We start from the raw sequence: 23122 nt of genomic DNA, 5'->3' as shown, positions 1-23122 counted from the left end.
TGCACAAAGTTGTCACTAAATGATATATTGCTCAAACATGCCATGGGAATATGTGAAATTACACCCCAAAATACATTCTGTTGCTTCTCCTGAGTACGGGGATACCACATGTGTGAGACTTTTTGGGAGCCTAGCCGCGTACGGGACCCCGAAAACCAATCACCGCCTTCAGGATTTCTAAGGGCGTAAATTTTTGATTTCACTCTTCACTGCCTATCACAGTCTCGGAGGCCATGGAATGCCCAGGTGGCACAAAACCCCCCCAAATGACCCCATTTTGGAAAGTAGACACCCCAAGCTATTTTCTGAGAGGTATAGTGAGTATTTTGCAGACCTCGCTTTTTGTCACAAAGTTTTGAAAATTAAAAAAAGAAAAAAAACATTTTTTTTCTTGTCTTTCTTCATTTTCAAAAACAAATGAGAGCTGCAAAATATCCTTTTGCTGTTTTTACTCAGTTTTTACTCTATATTTGTGCCTATACATGGCATTTACTTGGAACATTTAAATAAATCTTTTTGGCAAGTTGCACTATGAGAATCCCCTCCTTTTTTTCCTATTCGGTCTACCTGCTGGAGTACCTGAGCTTTTGATCATTTGGGAAGCTAGCAGCCACCATTGAAGACATCTTTGGGAACGAGGAAGGAGGGTGGATGACCATCAGCACATACCTCTTTGTGACCTCTTATGAGATCTACTAAGCCTGTACTGACCCCCCTGAGTAAGGGCGGTCGCAGGCTTTCTGGTAAGCCTCCATTCCCTTATACCTGGTGATGGGAAGCACTTTTCATCTGGAATACCACACAGGGTCTTTCTGAACAAGCTCTCTGTATATGCAATCAAGCTTTGATTTCCTTTGGACTTTTTTATTATTTTTTAATTATTTTTCACTTAATTGTTTAATTTTTTTAGTTTGAGTATCCTAACTTATTCCATTGTATGTAGTGTGGTTTTTTCACTTTATTTCATTTTCACTGTATTTATTTATTGTGTTTATAATTTATTCACTTTTGTCCAGCGCTGCACTCTTTTATATGTATTTACTGTTTTTTGCCCTTATGTCGGGGTTATAGTGTTTATCGGCAGGACCTCCATCACGGTAGCTTTATTTCATAACATTTATTGAGTTTTATATCACATGCACCTAGCGCAAAATTTTTTTCTTTTCTTTGTTTGCACAATCCAGATCTGCCTGAGTTCTTTATGATCCCGAACAGTGAGGTGTGGAGTTCCCGGGGAATATTTTACTTGTCCCATATTAGCTGTAATGGAAAACTGAAGAGCTTTGACAGATTGAAATCTGAGTTTCTGCTTCCAAACCAGCTGTTCTTCAGATACCTACAATTTCGCCACGCCTTCCGTTCGCAATTTCCCTTAGATGATCTCGTCTCAGCCAATAATCCTCTCATGGAATCAATAAAATACCCAGACCTCAAAAAATTCATCTCTCAATTCTACCTTATGCTGACGTCACCATCAACAACCAGAATAGCATACGCACTGAAATCTAGGTGGGAGAGGGAGGTGGTGGTGGGCAATATGGAGGATGATGAATGGAGTGATGCTCTAGATGCTTGCAAAATAGTATCCCCTAAACTATCAGATCGGTTAACTCAGATTTTCATACTGCATAGATCCTACCTCACACCGTTCAGAAAATCCAGATATAACATGTCCGATGTTCAATCAAGCAGTAGGCACTTTTTTTCACTTAATATGGCAATGCCCACAGATCCAGGCTTTCTGGACCCAGGTGGTGAGATTCCTACATGACACAATGGGCTCTCCTGTCACACTACAGCCCAAACTGTGCATTTTAGGAATTTTCCCAGATACAGAGATTAATAAATTCCAAAAGATATTTCTCCATGAAACACTCTTCTCTGCAAGGAAGGTCATAGCCAGAATCTGGATGAGGCCTGATCCTCCAGAACTCGCACATTGGATTGCAGAAGTAAATACAGTCCTACCCTATAAGAAACTCACATATTCACATAGAGGGTGCCCTACAAAGTATGAAAAAATTTGGGACAAGTGGCTCAAAACACCTGAAACCTGTATATGATACTGAAAATAAAAAAGAGTGATACAATAGGATGCGCAAACCAACAGCCTTTTGTAAGGAATGTATGTGAGGGGGAGAAGCGATTAATAGACCGACATGGATTGCACAGTGTTTGGAATGCTTTTTGAATGTCATTGGTACTGCAAAAGATAACGTATGTTAATACTTATAACCTGGGGGAAGACATAGCGAATTACCTGTTATTATACATTGTATTACTTGAAGTCTTTGTTACAAGAAATGCATGGATGTATACGTGTTCAATAAAAAAAGTGTTCAATGGAAAAAATCCCCCACATAAAGCAGGGGGCCAGGGGGTCTATTCAGTAGTTGGAGTGACAATTTGGAGAGTACCTCCACTGAAAATGGGGAGGGGGAATATAAATGTTCACCAGAGTAAAGGTTACAGTGGAAATCTGTAAAGTAAGAACAATAAACCACCCTTCAGGGTCTGTTTTAACTTTTATCATCTGCTGGGAGAGATTTAGCCAGTAGGATAGATACCCACCTGGAATAGTTAGTGTGAGTAGCATGGTATGAGTTTGATAGCCACGGGCGTTTCAGGGCCCTTGTCTTAGAGCCCGTAAGATGAGTCTTCTGGAGGCATATAATATGAGGATGACATTTTTTTAACACAGAAAAAAACAGAGATCTTTTCTGATGTGCATTCAGACCTCTAGTATTCCATGAGACTATCCTTAGGGGCTTCGCCATAGCAGAACATACAATAATGAATAAGCACAGGTAAACACTTGAGCCAATACATAAATGACCAGGCAGGCCGTGCCACCTGAAGCACATACAAGCACATGTACAAAAAGTGCGTGGATCTGCCAGCAGGATGATACGAGCCGAAAATAGAAGAAAATAAAAACAGAAGTAATAACAGTTCGCCGTAGGCAGTAACCTGAGAGAAAAAATTTCCATCGGGTGAAAAATTGTAGAGGTGAGCTGGAAAAGGGATAAAAAGGAAAAAAGAAAAAAACAAGAAAAAAAGGCACCAACAAAGTCCCTTAAAACTCCTTTGCCATCATAGCGAGCTTCGGATCCCAAACTGGAAGACCTTCCTAACAATAGAACCCGTGGAGGTCAAAAACTGTTCGTGGCCTCGCCACAAATCGGTAAGAGGGTAACGTGAGATCGGGTGAGGCTCTCAACTGGTGGCAAAAAAAAACGTGATCATGTCCTGGTGTAAAATGCATGGCAATGGAGAAATAGACACCGTAGCTGGCATAGTAGGGTGCGGATATCGCCATGTAAGAAGGACAAGAAGGACAAGATGGCGAAAACTACTGGCATTGTGAATTACCGTAAAGGCACTGAGTTATACAGGGGTGCACGGGGGCCTGTATTAAGGCAACTGGTAAATATCGTCTTAGGTTAGTGGTATCTTCAATCACCTCTGCATCTGTGGGCTGCTTCATATTGATCATTCAGCCACACCATGGCTTTCTTGGGGCTGGTGTAAAAATGGGCCTTGCCATCATGAATGATGCGCAGTTTGGCAGGGAAAAGCATGGCATAGGACAGGCCTTCCCTGCGCAGGCGAGATTTCACTGCTGAGAAGGAGATACGTTGGCGTTGAACTTCAGCAGAAGAGTCCGGATAAACAGAGATATTGTTACCATTGAATTTAAGCGGGCCCTTTTCTCGTGCAAGGCGTAGGATGGCCACTTTATCCTGTAAATTGAGGATACGTGCAATAATGGAGCATGGTGGGGCACCCGCTGGAGGGGGATGAGGAGGAGTGCGGTGCGCGCGCTCTATAACATGTGAGAATGAGGGCGCATCTGTACCAAAAATGTCCCGTAACCAAGAGTAAAGAAACTTTTCAGGGTGGGGACCTTCCGAGTGTTCCGGGAACCCCACAAATCTAAGATTGTTCCTGCGAGAACGATTTTCCAAATCGTCGATCTTGGCGCGACGTGCCGCCATCTCACTAGTAGTATCATGCATAGTTACAGACATGGGATTCACAGTGTCTTCTAAGGTACTAATACGTTCCTCAGCGTCTCTGGTTCGGTCACGGAGGTTCTGGACATCTTGTTTTAATAATGAATAGTCCATGCAGATAGAGACTATCTGAGTAGAGAGGGAGGCCTTGCAATCCTGAATAGCCAGCATAATGGTGGACAGTGTAGGCTCAGCAGGGGGGAGTCCGCAGGCTGATTATGCTCACAAGGCTGCTGGGAGTCCTGTGACTGCAGGGGGTCTGGTTGCGTGTTAAAGATAGCAGGGTTTAAAGCACTCACCCCTGTAGCAGAGCCCTGGACAGCAGAGGAGGAAGCCTGCAGCATGCCTGTGTGTTCTGCACGTGTCTCAGCGCAATCTTGCCTCCGGAACCGTGCCAGCTGTTACGCCGTAGGTGAGGGCCGGGGTGGCCCGTATTTCACCATGTCTGCCAGCCTGATTGATGCCCACAGCTGTGGGGAACAAAACGGTACCTTCCACGAGGAGATAGGATCCAGGATAAGGGAAGGATGGTTGTTGAGAGCCGGAGCCACGCCCCAGCTCAAACAAGGTTCCTTGGTGACATCAATCAAGGTTTCTTGGTGACATCAATCAAGGTTTCTTGGTGACATCAATCAAGGTTCCTTGGTGACTTCAATCAAGATTCCTTGGTGACCTCAATCAAGATTCCTTGGTGACCTCAATCAAGGTTTATTGGTGACATCAATCAATTAGATGATCAGTGCCTGAAGTTTCCAAATCTCCCCCATGCCCATTCGGTGAGAATACTGTTCCGGTTCTGGCTTCAGTTACACATTGAGGTCCCACCATGACAGGTTCTCCAGCCAGCAAAACCATCACTCGTGGTTGAACTGCAAGCCGCAATCCCAACCCTGCCCTGCTCTCTTGTTTCTGGATAGGACCTCAAACAGTCTAGCAGCCAGATATGCCCAGGATAGGCCCAATCTTTGGCCTAGCAGGCCGGGGCAACATGACACACGTTCACCCAGGTGGCACAGAACCATGATCACCTGACTCCCCCCAAATATATAGGTTCTCCCAGCAGGCCAAGGAATTCAAGAAAACCCATGATCATTGGCTGAGATACCCTATATACCCATAACCTGACCTTGGGTTGCCCTAAGCATATCTAGTACCACCAAGTACCCGGCCACCTAGTGGTAGAAGAGAAAAGTACAACAAGGCCAAACTTAAAGAGAAATCAATAGATCTCTAACAATCAACCAGGATAACTACTCCTGGCAAGTAAATTGTGAGGAGCTCCCTGCCTAAAATGTTGCTTTGATTGACCAATTCCTGCCTGGCCTATAGCAGAATGACGGTCGGGTGGTGGTTCAGTTATCCTGACTGGGTGTCATATGACATCCAGCAGATAATATGCTGGCGTACTCCCGCAGGGGCATGCAGCACGGCGATCAGTGGTGCTGTGTGTCACTTTGATACACCGCATCTCCGATCGTGGTACGGAACCTCTGAGGGAGGCGCCTTACCACATGATCAGCTGTGACCAATCACAGTGTAAACCAGGAAGTGGCGGTAAACGGCTTTCCTCAGTTTGTGCCGATCGGGGGCTCTCCCTGTCAGAGGGGGGTCTGCGCTGATAATCAGCATATGGATTATCAGCATAGCCCCATCAAAATCGCCACAAACCATGCCAATCAGTGCCTATCAGCTGCCAGTCAGTGCCCCATCAGAAACGCCTGTCAGTGCCCACAACAGTTCCAATCATTTCCCATCAAAAAAACCTGTCAGTACCTCATCATCAGTGCAATCTATTAGTGTCCATCAGTGTCGCCTGTTAGTGCCCATCAGTGTTGCTTGTCAGTGCCCATCAGTGTCGCCTGTCAGTTGCCATCAGTGTCCCCTGTCAGTGCCCATCAGTGTCCCCTGTCAGTGCCCATCAGTGTCCCCTGTCAGTGCCCATCATTGTCGCCTGTCAGTGTCCATCATTGTTGCCTGTTAGTGACTAGTGTCGCCTGTCAGTGCCCCCTGTCAATGCCCATCAGTGTCCCCTGTCAGTGCCCATCAATGTCGCCTGTCAGTGGCCAGTGTCCTCTGTCAGTGCCCAAAAGTGTCCTCTGTCAGTGCCGCCTGTCAGTGCCCATCAGTGTCACCTGTCAGTGTCCGTCTCCATCAGTGCTGCCTGTTAGTGCCCATTAGTGCCGCCTATTGGTGCCCATCAATTCTACATATCAGTGCCACCTTATCAGTGCCCATCAATTCTACATATCAGTGCTGCCTCATTAGTGCCCGTCAGTGAAGGAGAAAACTAAATTTTATAACAGAAACAAAGAAAACTTTTTTTTCAAAAATGTGGATCTTTTTTAGTTTAGCAAAAAATAAACCCCCCCAGTGGTGATCAAATACCAACAAAAGAAAGCTCTATTTGTGGGAAAAAAACTGATAAAAATGTTGTCTGTCTACAGAGTAGGATGACTGCGCAATTGTCATTCAAAGTACGACAGCGCTGAAAATTGGCCTGGGCAGCATGCGGGAAAGTGCCCGGTACTGAAGAACTTCTCTCCTTCAGTGTGTACTGTACTCACCAGTGTATGAGGATGAATCCATGTCTGACAGAAGAAACTAAGGGGTTTACTTCTAGAAGATTCATTGGACAAATGTGACAATCATTCATCCAACCATTACACATGCTGGCCATAATGCAACACAGTGATTTCCTATCATTATCAGCGCCATCTAGTGGCCATAATGAGATATTTTTTCTGTCATATCATATCACAATACCGCATTATGGCCACTAGATGGAGCCAAGGAAATCAGAGTATGAAATAAAATACATCCGATATTCATCACAGCCGGGTGAATGCTGCTCACATTCATTCAACTATTTTTTTTTTTAAACAGACCTCTAAGTGTTTGTGAAATCTTCCACCACAAAATGTACTCAGCCAATGAGAGGTAATGACTCCATTTTTATTTTTCTACTGCTATCAATGGCCAACACGGTACAACACTTCATCCATGTCTTTGGTGATCTCTGATCTCCTTATCAACTGTTTCTTACATGATGAAGATCAGCCATGGAGTATATCTGAGGTGTATATCAGGGTGTGCTTCTTCCCCACATGAGAGCTGTGATGTCCAGCAACATTCATATAAAAGACATTTCCCACACTCAAGGCACCAATACACCTCAAGGGTTGTGTGGGATCCCTGATGTACAGGAAGACAGGACTTCAGTGAGGAACAATTCCCTCACTCGGGACAGGAATACGGCTTCTTCCCCGTGTGAGATCTCTGATGTATGTGAAGACTGGACTTCCGTGAAAAACATTTCCCGCACTCAGGACATGAATACAGCTTCTCCCCCGTGTGAGATCTCTGATGTCTGTAAAGACTGGACTTATCTGAAAAACATTTCCCGCACTCAGGACAGGAATATGGCTTCTCCCCTGTGTGAGTTCTCTGATGTCCGTAAAGACTGGACTTTTCTGAAAAACATTTCCCGCACTCAGGACAGGAATACGGCTTCTCCCCTGTGTGAAATCTCAGATGTGTGGAAAGATTGGACTTCACTGAAAAACATTTCCCGCACTCAGGACAAGAATACGGCTTCTCCCCTGTGTGAGATCTCTGATGTTTAGAAAGACTGGACTTCACTGAAAAACATTTCCCGCACTCAGGACAAGAATACGGCTTCTTTCCTGTGTGAGATCTCTGATGTGTGGAAAGATGAGACTTCTTCGAAAAACATTTCCCGCACTCAGGACAGGAATACGGCTTCTCCCCCGTGTGAGATCTCTGATGTGTGGAAAGATCGGACTTCTGTGAAAAACATTTCCCGCACTCAGGACAGGAATACGGCCTCTCCCCCGTGTGAGATCTCTGATGTGTGGAAAGATTGGACTTCTCTGAAAAATATTTCCCACACTCAGGACAGGAATACGGCTTCTGCCCCGTGTGAGATCTCTGATGTGTGGAAAGATTGGACTTCTGTGAAAAACATTTCCCGCACTCAGGACAGGAATAGGGCTTCTCCCCGGTGTGAGATCTCTGATGTGTGGAAAGACTGAACTTCACTGAAAAACATTTCCCGCACTCAGGACAGGAATACGGCTTCTGCCCCGTGTGAGATCTCTGATGTTTAGAAAGACTGGACTTCACTGAAAAACATTTTCCGCACTCAGGACAGGAATACGGCTTCTCCCCTGTGTGAGATCTTTTATGCATGTTAAGTTTGGATTTAGAATGGAAACACTTCCCGCACTCAGTACAGGAAAAGCTCTTCTCTGTTGGAAGGACGGCACCATCCCTCACAGTCTGAGGTTCCTCAGGATAAGAGGAATACGATGGTCCATCTACACTGTGTGGTGCCGGATGTAAATTTGAGGTAGTTGGGTTTTCTCCTGGACTATACTGTGTGATGTCCTCATCTTCTACTTTACAGTCTGGAGACAAAGTGAGACAATCCTCTGAGGTTTTCCTCATCTCCCGTCCATCTACTAAAATAGAAATAAAAAGATTATTACTAGACATGAGCAGATTGGTTCCCCTAAACCAGGACTCCGCCCACATCAGGCAGCTTTGTCTCTGAGGATCTTACAATTCCCCCCTCAAGGTAACTAGTAAATGGGTCCTCTGATCTCCTACCAGTTCTTTTCTTTATTCATGGACCTTAGTCAGAGAGTGAGAAGTCCCACACTTCCTTATTTAGTCCATGATTTAGTCATGAATAACAGCGGGGCTGAGCCCCACCAGAGGTCAGAGAGTGAGGATGGGGGGAGAACAACCAAGATGAAGACTGGACTGATCCTGAAGACCACCATCATTGGGTTATTGACTCCTCCCTCATTATCACTTTCTGTTTAAGGTTCCAAAGTTCAAGGATGTTATCACATTATTATCAACATGTAAAAGTCTGTGCTCCAATCAAATCATCAGATATAAAATGTCCAGCTGGTAGGAAATGGGTGCAACAAAAGAGAATACATATTATGTGTATATATAGCAGTGGGTAGAGGGGAGAGAGCAGAAGTCAGGTCTATATAATGTACAACATATTGTATAAGATACAACAGATAGGACTATATAATATCAGAATGATGTAATGTACAACATAAAGTATATAGTGCAGGGTCAGGAGTATGTAATGTACAACAGAGTATATAGTGCAGGGGTCAGGAGTATGTAATGTACAATATAAATTATACAGTGTAAGGGTCAGGACTCATAATATTGGTATTCAGTAATCAGTGGAAGATGAAATGTTTACATGAGACAAGTTGCAGAGGTCCCACACCGCTGCCTCCCATCTCCTGAGACTGCACTCAGTGACTTGGGTCTGAGACTATACAGACATATCCCTCCACCCGGCACAGCCAGCAAATAACAGAGCAAGTAACCCTGGGGGAATTGTTCTGTCAGAGATTATGCTAGACCAGGGCATGAGGTAGAAGACCCAAAGCACATGCCCAAGGTGCCTAGGTAGAGCAACATCTATGGTGAAAATAAACATTTTGCTGCCAGCTGAACCCCAGAATCTCCATAAATCCAGTCTAGAAACATAAATTGTGTCTGCAGCACAGAGAAGGAAGATTATCTGAGAGAAATACAGGACGGGGAACACAGCTCAGGAAAGTGACCAGGGGATTACAGGCTGATATCACCCAGTCCCCACCCTACTCTGGACCAATCAGTGAGCAGTATGGGTGGAGGAATGTATTTAGTGTTAATGACCCACCTGTGCTGATCTCTGTAGGAGTGTCCTCCTCTATAAATGTCCCCGTTATTCCATCCTCCTCCATAGACTGCTGATCATCCCTCACATACCTCTCTTCTTCTTCTGATTTAACCTCAAATTCTATATCGATTGGATCTCCACTCTAAATCAAGAAAATGAGAGAGAATATCATCTGTAAGATATAAGCTTTATTATTGTGACATCATAAATAATCCACACATCATCTCTAGGAGTCCATGTTCTAGATGCTCCATCCCACCAACCTTGTAACAGTGGGGGATGGTGAGATCTTCCTGTGTGGAATCCCGGGAATACAGAGGACGGGGACATCTCTCTGGTGGGTTCCTGGTATTTGGTGGCTCCATCTTAACCTTGTGTCCTTCTGAAAACTCCATCACTCCATACTCCTCATCCTCCTCTTTATACTCTTCTTTAACATCAATATTATTATCTGTGAATTTTCCACTCTGAATATATAATAAAACATTCATTGTAAAAAACATGCTGTGTATAAATCAGAACTACCAATAATTGTCAATCATCTACCTGATGATGGTGGGGGATGGTGTGATCTTCCTGTGTGGAATCCCGGGTAAACAGAGGACGGGGACATCTCTCTGGTGGGTTCCTGTAGCTGGATGACTCCACCATGGTGTCCTGGTACAGATCTTTGTGTTCTTTTAGAAACTCAATCACCCCATCCTCATCATCCCCCTCTTTTATCTCTTCTTTTACTTCAATTTTAGAATCTCTCAGGTTTCCACTCTGAATATATAATAAAAATGACATCAATGGTAACAATGCAGATAATGTACAGATCCTAATGATACTATCAGTGATTGTTCCTCATCTACCTGATGACGGTGAGGGATGGTGTGATCTTCCTGTGTGGAATCCCGGGAATACAGAGGACAGGGACATCTCTCTGGTGGGTTCCCATTACTGGATCCATCTGTAGGAAACACACACACTGACTGAATACATTGTTTCTATGTGTTTATCAGATGATGGGGGATCTAGGTGGAGCCTCCGTACTGCTCTCTCCTTTACAATAAAGTCTCCTCTTACCCGGTGATGTGAGGGGCGGCTGATTGTCCATCATGACGTCCTTGTAGAGATCCTTGTGTCCTTCTAAATACTCCCACTCCTCCATGGAGAAATAGACAGTGACATCCTGACACCTTATAGGAACCTGACACACACAATGATACAGTCACCATCCAGACACATCCCTTGTCTGTTACTGGATAATGTCCCAGAATTCCCAGCACCGCTCACCTCTCCTCCATGATCTCTCTGGTGACTTCTACAATCTTCTTTGTATTTCTCTATTCTATCAGGGAGGGAGGTGGAGGAAATGTGATGGTCATATGATCTCCAGACTTCACAGGAGGAATATTCTAGATCTAAAAACAAAATGTAAAATCAAATTATATTCCCAGAATCCTCCTCACCTTATCATTCAGGTCTCCATTTTATTAAAGCCCACCTAAGGTTGATATAGAATTTACCCACAAAGGACCCCCACACTCTGTAGGTTAAAAGCTTGTTGCAGGTATTCTGACATCAATACATATAATGCAGGATCAACAGTGCAACTTTGCAAGTAAGGATACCAAGGGTCCGCCCACATCCTAAGAGTATCAGAAAAAAAAAGCCAGATAGAGGGACATTGGGAGGAGGAGCTGTGAGGTCAGTGTGATGTCATAGGACATATAGACTCTGGATGGAGGGACATTGGGAGGAGGAGCTGTGAGGTCAGTGTGATGTCATAGGACATATGGACTCTGGATGGAGGGACATTGGGAGGAGGAGCTGTGAGGTCAGTGTGATGTCATAGGACATATGGACTCTGGATGGAGGGACATTGGGAGGAGGAGCTGTGAGGTCAGTGTGATGTCATAGGACATATGGACTCTGGATGGAGGGACATTGGGAGGAGGAGCTGTGATGTCATAGGTAAGGATGAGCTCTGGTGTGTTCGCACAGCCCACGTGCAGAGCCCGCTAGGAAATCAGCACTGCGCTGCGCTAATCATAGGCAGTGAAACATTTCCTGATCTCTGCAGCCGCGTATTGGGACAATGTTCCTTGCACAATGTCTCACTGCCTGAGATTAGTACAGCGCAGTCCTGACTTCCTGGCAGGCTCTGCACGTGGGATCTGCGAACACGCCGGAGCTCATCCTTAGTCATAGAACATATAGACTCTGGATGGAGGGACATTGGGGGGAGGAGCTGTGAGGTCAGTGTGATGTCATAGGACATATAGACTCTGGATGGAGGGACATTTGGATGGGGAAATTTGAGGGGTCCTCTATATGAGGCTCCTGTGCAAACCAATCATTGTTCCTGGGTGTGTCCTTCCTCTCCTAAACTGAAGAGTGAACTTTGACCTTTACCATACAGAAATCTGTCAGGAATCTGTGAAAGTAAGCTCTCATGTGATCAGGTGACGTGCGGAGGAACGGAGTGTAAATAGCAGACAATTTTCTCCAGAGCTCCTAATGGTGAGGATGGATTTTGCTGAGTGCTGGTGCCAAGTTTCCACCCCCCAGGATCACTGCAGGTGTGGAGAAAAGCTGTGTAAGAGGATATGGAGGAGAGATGAGGAGGAGATCCAGGAATCAGGATAAAGGTCAGGACAAGCAACAGAGATGGATGCATGATATGTGGTGCAGAACACAGGACATGGGGTGATGGATACCGGAGAAGACTGTAGGTCACTGCAGTGTGCAGAATGCAGGACAGGGGATGCAGGGTACCAGAGAAGGGTGTAGGTCACCACAGGACATGGGGAGCAGAATGCAGGACATGGAATACAGGGTACCAGAGAACGATGGAGGACATGGGGTGCAAGACATGTGGTACAGGGTGCACAAGGCAGGACATGGGGAGCCGGGTACAGAACGCAGGACATGGGGTACAGGGTACAGTGTGCAGAACGTGGGGTACAGGACATGTGGTACAGAACACAGGACATGGGGTGCAGAACATGGGATTCGGGGGTGCAAAACATGGGGTGCAGAAAGCAGGACATGGGATGCAGGGTGGAGGTCACCGCAGGACATGGGGTACAGGAGAAGGGTGGCGTTCAGAGGACATGGGGTGCAGAATTCAGGCCAGTAATCCAATCCCCTCCCCTGTATCCTCCTGCATGTCCTGTACATCTCCCCCAGCAGTGTGTGAGAGCAGAGTGGATGGAGAGGACATCTTGTGTACATAAAGCAGCATGTCCCTCCCTGGCTGGTTTCTTAGCTGGCTGCTTTGCAGGCTTGTCCTGGTTACTCCTGTAAGGACTCTGTAGTCCTGTTTCTCAGCACCTTGTGGGGATCTTTGTGGCAGTGCCGAGGTGGCGCCATGTTGGAGATTCGGTCCCGCTCCTTCCTCTCTGTTCTGCCGGAGGGCTCTGCAGGGACACAGGCAGCTGTGGGGGGAAGCAGGAGCTGATGGTGACAGTAATGCGGCTGCGGAAAGGAGAAAGATCGGCAGCGGGAGCTCAGTGAGATGAGTCCTCTCATGTCCTGTCCTGTCCAGTCCACCCCTCACTTCACAGGTCGGGTGCCATCATCTCCTCCTCCTCCCCTCACCCTCCCGCCAGGCCCCGCTCCGAGCCACATTCCTGTCTGAATAATGTGTCCGGGTTTCAGGCAGAAACATTATTCAGACCAACAGTGAGAATGGGCTGACAAGAGCCCAGGGGACAGGACACCATTTCTAGTCACCACGGTGACCTGGGATTTGTTGAGCCCTGAATTATGGTGACCACAGAGACATGGAAATTCAGCTGGTTCAGCAGGGATCGGTCACATTTCCATCCATGTGTGGTCACTGCCGGATAAAAGTCACTCCATCAGCGGCTGCAGCCAATAGCTTCATCACTGATCTGTGTATTCTGAGAGCGGAGGAGCGCCCCCCATTGTCAGAATACAATAGTGCTGTGAAGGAATGTGATGTAGATAATAATAATAGTAATCTGAAAATGTCTATTTTCTTATGTGCATACATATTTTTCTCCTTACTCATTATATAAGTATACAGATTTGCTCTGTTCCTATATTTTCTCAAAATGGCGTGTACCCTCTACCTCCCACACACAGAAGAACGCGGAACTGGAGATAAGAACAAAGAGAGCCAAACCTCGTTATGAAAATTATCCATCTTCTTTTCTATCTTGACCAATGAGATGTACCTATTAGACTGACATAGCAATGACGTATTTGTGTGTATAAAACATTAACACCGCCTTGAATAAATTAGAAGTGTAACAGTAACGAAACTGAGCGTGTCTCAGTGTGTTTACTTTTATATGCATGCATATCAACACTTTTCAAATTAGAGACAGCAGCAGATAACCTTGAGCTCGATTGGAGCTCTTAATCATTTCCTTAACAGATGGTGCCGAAACCCGGGATCTCAGGCTACGGTCGAAGTTATACCGCGACAAGCATTCGGGCGTTAACTGATTAATGAGAGTGGGGTTTGCGCAGCCCTAACAGTACCGGTGAGTTGATTGATATTCTTACCACTGTACGACTCTCTTATCTTTCGGTTGACGGCTGGATTCTGTCGGTATGCTGAGACTGTCTTAGAGGCAGGTATTTCCTCGCCTGAGGTTGTTTAACGAACCTGCTGATGGGTTTCTGCTGACTGTATTTTTTGTTCACTGTCTGTCATTCTTTGGGTTACGAAACTCAGCAGTCTAAAAGTGCTACATGTGTGAATGTATGGTCTCATCTCCAGACGAGCTGTCGGCCTCTGGGATGAGATAGTTTCCTTGTAGCAGTCGTTTATAGACGGGTGTACTCTAGGTTCAAGGAACCTTTGAGGGTTATCTCAGCTGCTGGCTTTGCAGTCTGAAAGCGTTACAGAGGACTCACCCCAAGAAGAGTTGTCGGCCTCTTGGTGTAGAGCTGTAGAAAAAACGTCTATAAACGGGTTTATTTTTGCAGGGTGGTCTGCCCTTGCGTTTATCTTAGCCTGCTGAGGCTTTACGGTTCAGAGAGTGGCAGGTGTAATGTCCTGTCCTGAGTGTATCTGTGGTCTATTGTTTGCTATACATGAGAGGGGGTGGGGACTGGTGAAAGTCAGAGAAGGAGGCTACCCGAAGGATCTGTTGGGTCGCGGGCCGTAGCTCCTCACTACCCCTGATGTGTTTGTTCTTGTTCTGAGATTAACTGTACATTAGTCTTATGTGCCCACACCGAAGGAATTTGCTGATAAGAACGCTGAGAAAAATATTAACTCCTTGGTTGTATGTATTCCCCTCTCAAGCCGTTAGCCGAGAAACAGAAAGTGATATTGTAATGAAAGTGATATTGTAAAGAAGGAGAGAAGAAGATGTTGAAATAGTTAACAAAGTTGAAAGAAGTGACGAAAGTTATGTTGCAGAAGAAACAGGGAGAAAAATCCTGTGTGATAAAGAAAATTGGATAAAGGAAGTTAAGAAAGATGGCGATTGTATTATGTATGTATAGCTGATGATATGTTGGAACTTTAAACAAAGGAGGGGAGGGACAGCACTGCCCTCCGTCTAACAACCACTCCTTTCTCACCACCCAAGCACAACCCACTGTGACAACTCAGCCCGGCGGCCATCTTAGTGCACCCATGCCTTCACTTTCTACCCAGTCCAGTGCACTTCCTGCCGGCGGCCATCTTGGTACACCCAGTAAGCTTAAACAGCCTGTACCCAGCCCTCCCTGTTTTAGACCAAGATGGTTCATACCACACACCTGTCTTCCCCAATACGGGAGCATCACATTCCCAGGCTGGATATGTTAATGATGAAGAAGCATCTGAGTGGGAAGCCCGACAGCAGGCAGCAAGGCCACCCACTGATTTAACCCCCAATCCGGCTCCAGACTCTCAGTTCCGAGAGGATCTCAAACACATGCTGGCAACCGTAAAGAACAGTGCCTCTTGTCAGCCCCCGCCCCAACAACAGTCTCGGTTACCAGAAGGGGCACCAGTGATGTATGTCGCTTTTACTCTATCACAAGCAGCGGCCTTAGTGACAAGTCTGCCTGACCCAGAGAAGCAGCCAATTCCCTTCTACCACAGGATAGTGCAGATACAAGAAACTTACTCAGCTGCCTGGAGAGACTTGATCAGCCTATGCCAAATCAAAGCAGGATATGTCTTTTGGCCAGTCATGCAGATGGCCTTCAATGATGCCTGCCTGACAAGTGCCACTTCCTACACCTCAGGCGTGGAGTTCTGTGCACAACTCCACGACTGGGCAAAGGAGAAGTTGACGGATCAGAAGACCACAATCCAAGATATTACCCAAGATAAAGGGTAGTGTGTGAAGAAGTATCATGCTAGACTCATAAAGACACACACACACATGTTATCAACTGCTTTTGTTTCAGGGCTCAGAGAGGATATCAGAAAAGGCCTGATGGTGGCCCGCCCTGAATACTATTCAATGAAAATGTCTGATTTATTGTTGGTGGCCAGAGGTATAGAAAATCAAAAAGGTAAAAAACCAACGCCCCTCATGGTAACCCATGACGAAGATCCCACCTACACTAGTCCACCACCACTGCCCAATACCAGGGAAAGGATCACCTGTTACAACTGTGGGAAACGGGGTCACTTCAAAAAAGAATGCAGAGCCCCAAGATGTCCCAGACGAAAAACCTACCACTTTCCTCATTGACAGGGGTGCAGCCAAAAGTGTGTTGAGAGCGGTGAACCTGCCTAATAATTCTTTCCTTTCCACTTCCTGATTTGCTTGCCAGATTTGTGGTGTCCTCTACATGTCCCTTGAATCTACTAGGAGCTGATGTGTTGTCCAGACTACAGGCCTCAATCAGGACACGCCTGAAGGGGGGTGAAGTTACATACTCCCCTATCTTTAGAAGACTCATCTGCTTTGTGTTCTCTGCCTCTCCTGATGACACTTAAAAAAAAAAAAAAAAAAAAACTTCAAGTTCAATACTGCAGGAAGTACTTGACAGAATCCCTGCGTGCCTATGGTCCACAGGACCGGGAGACAACGGTAACTTAAAGGTGCCACCAGTTTCAGTCAAGCTAAAAGAGGGCGCTTCATTGCCCCGGAAACCACAATAACCCCAAGAAGAGAATCCTAAAAAGAGAACCAGGTACCTACTGTGGATGCCTTTGACTGCAAAATACCTCACAGAGGTGGACCTTACAAACGTTTTCTTCAGTGTCCACCCTCACCCCTTCTGCTGGTACCTTTTCGCATTCATCCACGGAAAGAAACGGCAACATACCTAAACAGTTGTGCCACAAGGGGCACAGAACTTTCCAAGCCAGTTTGCAAAAGCTATGGCTATCATCCTTGACACATGACAAAAGGAACACCCGGAAGTGATTCTCTTCCAACATGTTGATGACCTTCTCTTTTGTGCAGCTGACTTACCCCCTCTTGAAGTCACCTCAGAAAGCCTGTTGTGCTATCTTGCCAACCAGGGCTGCAGAGCCTCAAAGCCCAAATTGCAGTGGTGCTCAACACCTGTCATTTTCCTTGGACTAATTTCCTAGTGCAGAGCATGGATTCCAGAAGCCTTCCTACTGATGCTCTGCAAACAGACCCTTCCAGATGTCTCCTGAAGAAATATCTAAAGTTTGAAACCCTTGAGTGCGCCACCCCCGGCGCTAGGGCTCCCAGCCTACGACAAAACGCTCAAGCTCTTTGTATCCGAACGTCTGGGACATGCTGCAGGTGTACTCACCCAATCACACGGCATCAGCCTACGCCCCATAGGATATTATTCCTGTCGGCTGGATGCGGTAGCAAGAGGAGGCCTATTGTGTCTGCGAGCTGGATTTGCTACACAAGACTTGCTTGACAAAACTTTGAACTTGGTCCTCGGACACTGCCTCGTTCTGCTTGTTCCCCATGACGTTGTTGCCATATTCAACCAAGATCCAGCCGAAACACTTGTCCACTACCAGACACTTGAGACTCCTGTGTTCCCTCCTACTGGACAGCATTACTCTATTAAGTTGTCAAACACTGAACCCTACCACCCTTCTTCCACTTCTCGAGGGGGGAAAGGAGGAGGAGGAGTAGAGTCTTGACTTGTTACCCCCGTGACCGCACAGGACACGCGGTCACCACTGAAAACACTGTTCTACAAGCTGAAGCCTTAACACCGGTGATGTCTACACAGGAGGCAGAGCTATAAGCACTTACTACAGCACGTAAATGGGCAGAGGGAAAAAGAGCCAACATTCATGGACTCAAGATATGCTTTCAGCATTGCCCATGATTATGGTGTTATCTAGGACAGAGGATTCCTGATGGCTGCAGGAACACCTGTGAAAACTTGATTGATGCCTTGCTTCTCCCAACCCAAGTGACTATTCTGAGTAAAAGCACACGACAAAATGAACTCAAAAGAAGCTTAAGGCAATCATCGAGCCAATACAGCTGCCAAACAGACAGCTGGTGGTCAGCGGGAAGTGGACAGCAGGGTGGTAGAAGAAGACCACCCCGTGCTTACCTTACAGACTTTCCCAGTGGACAGAGTTTATCTAAAAGAACTACAGGAAACAGCAAGTCCGGATAAGAAGGAAAGCTGGAAACGGAGAGGAACAACTCTCAGAAATGGACTATTCGAGTGCAACAAGAAGCCTTGTCTACCCAGGAGTATGTACCCAGCCGTGGTGCAATGGGCACATGGAGCTGCCCACTTGACAAAGACTTTTATGAACTCTCTTATCAACAAGTGTTGCACCAAGAGTTACTCCACTGACCGACAGCTTCTGCAGATCATGCATTATCTGCACCAAATGTAACCCAGAATGCACAGAAGAAGCACCTGGCAAAAGCCCTATACCCCATTCCAGAGGATGCAAATTGATCATTCTCAAGTGCCAAGAAGTGGCAGATTCGAATACGCCCTAGTGGAAGTGGTCATGACTGCCAGGACCACAGCTAAGAAATTACTGAGTGAGATAGTATGTAGATTTGGGGTCCCAGAGGTGATATTGAGAGATCAGGGACCAGCCCTAACAACAACCCTTACTAAAGAGATTTGGGCAGCACTGGGGGTTCAGTTGGCACTACACATCCCATACCACCCTCAAAGTAGCGGGAAGGTAGAAAGGATGAATGGGACACTAAAAACAGGATGTTAAAGATGGCCCAATAGACTAACATCAGTTGGCCCATTGCCCTGTTCAGTGTCAGACACACCCCCAGGGGAAACATGCCCTATCCCCTTATGAAATTTTGTTTGGTTCAGCTCCCAGACTTGGTTGTTACTTTCCACAACAGTTACAGTTACAGTCTGATGTGTTGACTAATTATGTAACCACATTATCACGAGAATTAACCTGAATGCATGTCCAGGTGTTTTCTTCCATTCCAGATCCTGAATTAGATGCAGGACCACACCAACTACTGTCTGGAGATCCTTGAGCCAAGTTATGATGGTCCATTCCAAGTTTTGCTGACCACAGCCACCTCAGTCAAGTTGGCCAGGAAGAACACCTGAATGCACGCTTATCACTGCAGGAGAGCGTGTTTTCGGGTGCTGCATATCCTTTTTCTGTTTGATCTAGGGGGGAGGGGCCCAGGAGGTGGCCATCACAAAAATGATAACATAATTACGTTTTGGTGTAACTCTTCAGGTACACATGTGACCACCTTTACCTTAGATTACTGTGACATAGTACCTTGTCCGTTTGACCCTTCATGGTGATGCCATTGGTACAGTGATATCCCTGACGGTAAGGACATATATGTATGCCACACAGACAGTTACTGGGGACAGAGTTGTGGTTTCTGTGGGGGCCAGTGGGTTGGAACACAGGGCCAGAATGGGCGACCACAGAGTGCATTAGACAAAAAAGATGAAAATAGAAAGCCCCCATATCCTAACCAAAGATATCCCTGATACATACACTGACCCAGCACACAGTCAGAGGAGGAAGCGAGCAGCTCTCTCCGGAAGCTTTGATCCTCATGTATACATACATGTCATAGGGGTTACAAGGGGGGTCCCTGATGAGTTTAAAGCCAGGGATCTGGTAAAAGCTGGTTTTGAGTCTTTGATCCCCATAACAACTGTCAGCAAGAATGTAGATTGAATTAACTACATGTCATGGTTATGCAATAGAGTTTGTCGATCAGCTTACCTGTCTCCATGTGTTCATCTCTGGAGACCAGCTGACCCTCACCTGACTGCTTTTGTAACCTCCCCTCTAAGCATGGCCCCACCCCAGGCCCTATCAGGGAACCCTATATTAACCTGTGCACTGCAAGCCAGCAGTGCTGATCAACCACTGTGTGTTAGCCTATGTGTGTACTTGCTATGTTTCCTACATCTGATTTCTGTTACCGACTTTGGCCTGTTCCCGGCCATCCCTGTTTGCCTGTGACCCTGATGTTCCAGCCAGCTCCCTCCTTCCTCTGCTCCTGTAGTCTACCGTGAGCGTGAGCTGTGAGACCCTGGGGGCCGCGACCTGGAGCCAGACTGCAGCGCAGTCCATCCTCACCACTAGAGGCTCTGGTGAACACCTGCTGGCTCTTAGACTCCGCGCCCTGGGGAATCTATGCTCTAGCTCCCAGTGGGATCTGTGTCAGTGATCCAGTAAACCTGCTTCCTGAACCTCCCAGGGTACAATCCGCAGCAGTCACCCGTAGGGTCCACTACCTTGCAGTGCACTCCTGATCCCAACGGTGTGCATCTGTCACCCAGCCTCTAGGTGACCTGACACTATACATATTATAACCAACAGAGATTTGTAAATTACTCTAAAGATGCCCTCCAGGGAATTTCTGATCAGTTAGCCCCCACTTCCTACATGACATTCCAGGACCGGATGGCCTTAGACATGGTGTTATCTGGGAAAGGAGGTGTTTTGTAAAATCATAGGAAAAAACGGGAACCTGTTGTACATACATTCCTGATAATATTGGCCCAAATGGTAAGGTTACTTTAGCTATAAAGAAATTAGAAGATCTGTCACTAGAGTTGAAGAAGAACTCAGGTATCACAGACCCATGGGATCAATATTTTAGCTGGATGAGTGGGTGGCAGAAGGTGTTCGCCCAGATACGGGTAACGGTATTAATAATCCTGGATCTTTTAGCCCTGATTATATGCTGTATTCTACCTTTTGTAAAAAAGTTAATGAGCAAGGCTGTAGACAATAGCACACCTACATTTCTCCACCAAGAAGAAGAGGACCTCCTTATGATGGAAGATGACAAACCCTTCACTCCTCTACAGTCACTCCCTGTCCATAATCTCACAATCCTATAGGGTTATAGGGATAGATAGCGCCTGACTGCACCTCTCCAGCTGTATTGAGGAGGGAAGTGAACAGTTGCTGCCCAATTCTATATACAGCCTAAAAGAGTTGCTGAGGAGAAGGGCCAGGCTAAAAAGTAGGACCTTTAGTATTAGGGACAGAAAAGAGAAAATAGTCATTTTAGGGGGGATTGTGAAGGAATGGGATGTAGATAATAATAATAGTAATCTGAAAATGTCTATTTTCTTATGTGCATACATATTTTTCTCCTTACTCATTATATAAGTATACAGATTTGCTCTGTTCCTATATTTTCTCAAAATGGCGTGTACCCTCTACCTCCCACACACAGAAGAACGCGGAACTGGAGATAAGAACAAAGAGAGCCAAACCTCGTTATGAAAATTATCCATCTTCTTTTCTATCTTGACCAATGAGATGTACCTATTAGACTGACATAGCAATGACGTATTTGTGTGTATAAAACATTAACACCGCCTTGAATAAATTAGAAGTGTAACAGTAACGAAACTGAGCGTGTCTCAGTGTGTTTACTTTTATATGCATGCATATCAACACTTTTCAAATTAGAGACAGCAGCAGATAACCTTGAGCTCGATTGGAGCTCTTAATCATTTCCTTAACAGTGCAGCGGGGAGGATTCCCCCATCCCCCTCCAATGTGTGGATGGGGGAATCACTTCAGTTTTTTCCTCTCATCCCGCTGGATGAACGATAAAACTGAACCATGTATGGCCAGCTTTGGAAGGAAGATATATTCATCATCAACTGATCCCTCTGAAGGGGTTAATCTACATATTACCTCCTCTGCCGCCAAATCCAGCAACGTCTCCTCTCTACGTCCTTCCAAATGGAATGTCCTGTATACATGACATCACTTCCTGTCTGTAGCTGACATCACTTCCTGTCTGTATTCCATAGAGACTTCCTGTCTGGGTAGAAGTGAGATCACCACCTTGTGGAGCTCAGAGGAACTGCAGAGAAACGTCTGGTAGTGTGAACACGGCCTTGTGCTGTGTGTGTATGTACTGTATATCCTTATAGATGGGTCATCTCCACTCCCACCAAGGGGGATAGAAATATATTACTGCTCGGGGGGGAGACATTTTGGCCCCTTTGATTTTGCAGTAAAATTGATTGCAGATTTAGTCATGTAGAACATCTGTTATATGGATACAAAGAACCCCAGCCGAGAGTAAAGGGTGGAAATGGCTCCTGATCCCCAGATTTGGACAATGATGTCACCAATATAAATAGAATAAAACCCGCGCTATGTGTAACAACTCAAATACCTACAAAAATAACTTATACCGGACTGCTACTGTAACAAAGGTAAGTATTCCCTTTATCAACTAGAAGAGCATTATGTGTCACAGCGCTGTCCTATTGTGTGTGCACATAAATCATCACAAATACACTAAAATATGTGGAGACATTCATATATAAAGTGCTAGGGGCTCAAATAATATTTTCTGCAGATCCACTGCTTCCACTTTACAGCTACTTAATCGATCTTATGGTGTTTATCATTAACTTAAGAAAACTGATCCATGTGCAAATTCATATACAGCATAAAGTGCTTTGTGATCAAAATGCTGTTCCCTGCAGATCCACCGATTCCACTTTGCACCTACTTCATTAATCTTATAATATTTGCTGCCATATTAAATAAACAAAAAATCTGTGCAAATTCATGTAAACATACAATAATTTATACTTAATATAGTGTTCTCTGCAAGTCCACTGCTTCCACTTTGTATCTACTTCAACAAACTGATTTTCCTCCATAAAATCCACCAATCAATGAAAAGTTGATAAGATGTAAAGTTCTCGGTGCTCCAAACTGTGCCAGCTGTAGTGTAGCCACGCCTTCTTCCACCTCTCACACACGTGATGGTGAGGGCGCCCCCTTAGTGGGGATTTTTATTGATTTGTGGATTTTCTTTTAGCAAAATCAGTTTGTTGAAGTAGATGCAAAGTGGAAGCAGTGAACATGCAGAGAACACTATATTCAGCACAAAATATTGACATGAATTTGCACAGGTTTTCAGTTTATTTAATAAAGCAGCAAATATTATAAGAATAATGAAGTAGGTGTAAAGTGGAAGCAGTGGATCTGCAGGGAACAGCA

General features: G+C 45.6%; 1 protein-coding gene and 1 pseudogene across 1 annotated transcript in view; both read right to left on the bottom strand.

Moving 5' to 3' along the window:
- Positions 1 to 23122, bottom strand: part of LOC141122083 (uncharacterized) — a 260915-nt gene that overhangs the window by 139418 nt on the left and 98375 nt on the right. Inside the window, exons 6-8 of the mRNA XM_073611888.1 lie at positions 10282 to 10500; positions 9999 to 10202; positions 9736 to 9877 (exon numbers count right to left, since the gene is read on the bottom strand). Of these exons, the coding sequence (XP_073467989.1) occupies positions 9736 to 9877; positions 9999 to 10202; positions 10282 to 10500 (565 nt within the window). The remainder of the gene's footprint in view (positions 1 to 9735; positions 9878 to 9998; positions 10203 to 10281; positions 10501 to 23122) is intronic.
- LOC141122087 (uncharacterized) lies at positions 6948 to 21887 on the bottom strand (annotated as a pseudogene).

This window comes from Aquarana catesbeiana, unplaced genomic scaffold (assembly GCF_042186555.1).
Source record: "Aquarana catesbeiana isolate 2022-GZ unplaced genomic scaffold, ASM4218655v1 unanchor239, whole genome shotgun sequence".
Classification (NCBI taxonomy): domain Eukaryota; kingdom Metazoa; phylum Chordata; class Amphibia; order Anura; family Ranidae; genus Aquarana; species Aquarana catesbeiana.
The sequence above is the reverse complement of the archived record's forward strand: the minus strand, read 5'-3'. Positions and strand labels throughout refer to the sequence as shown.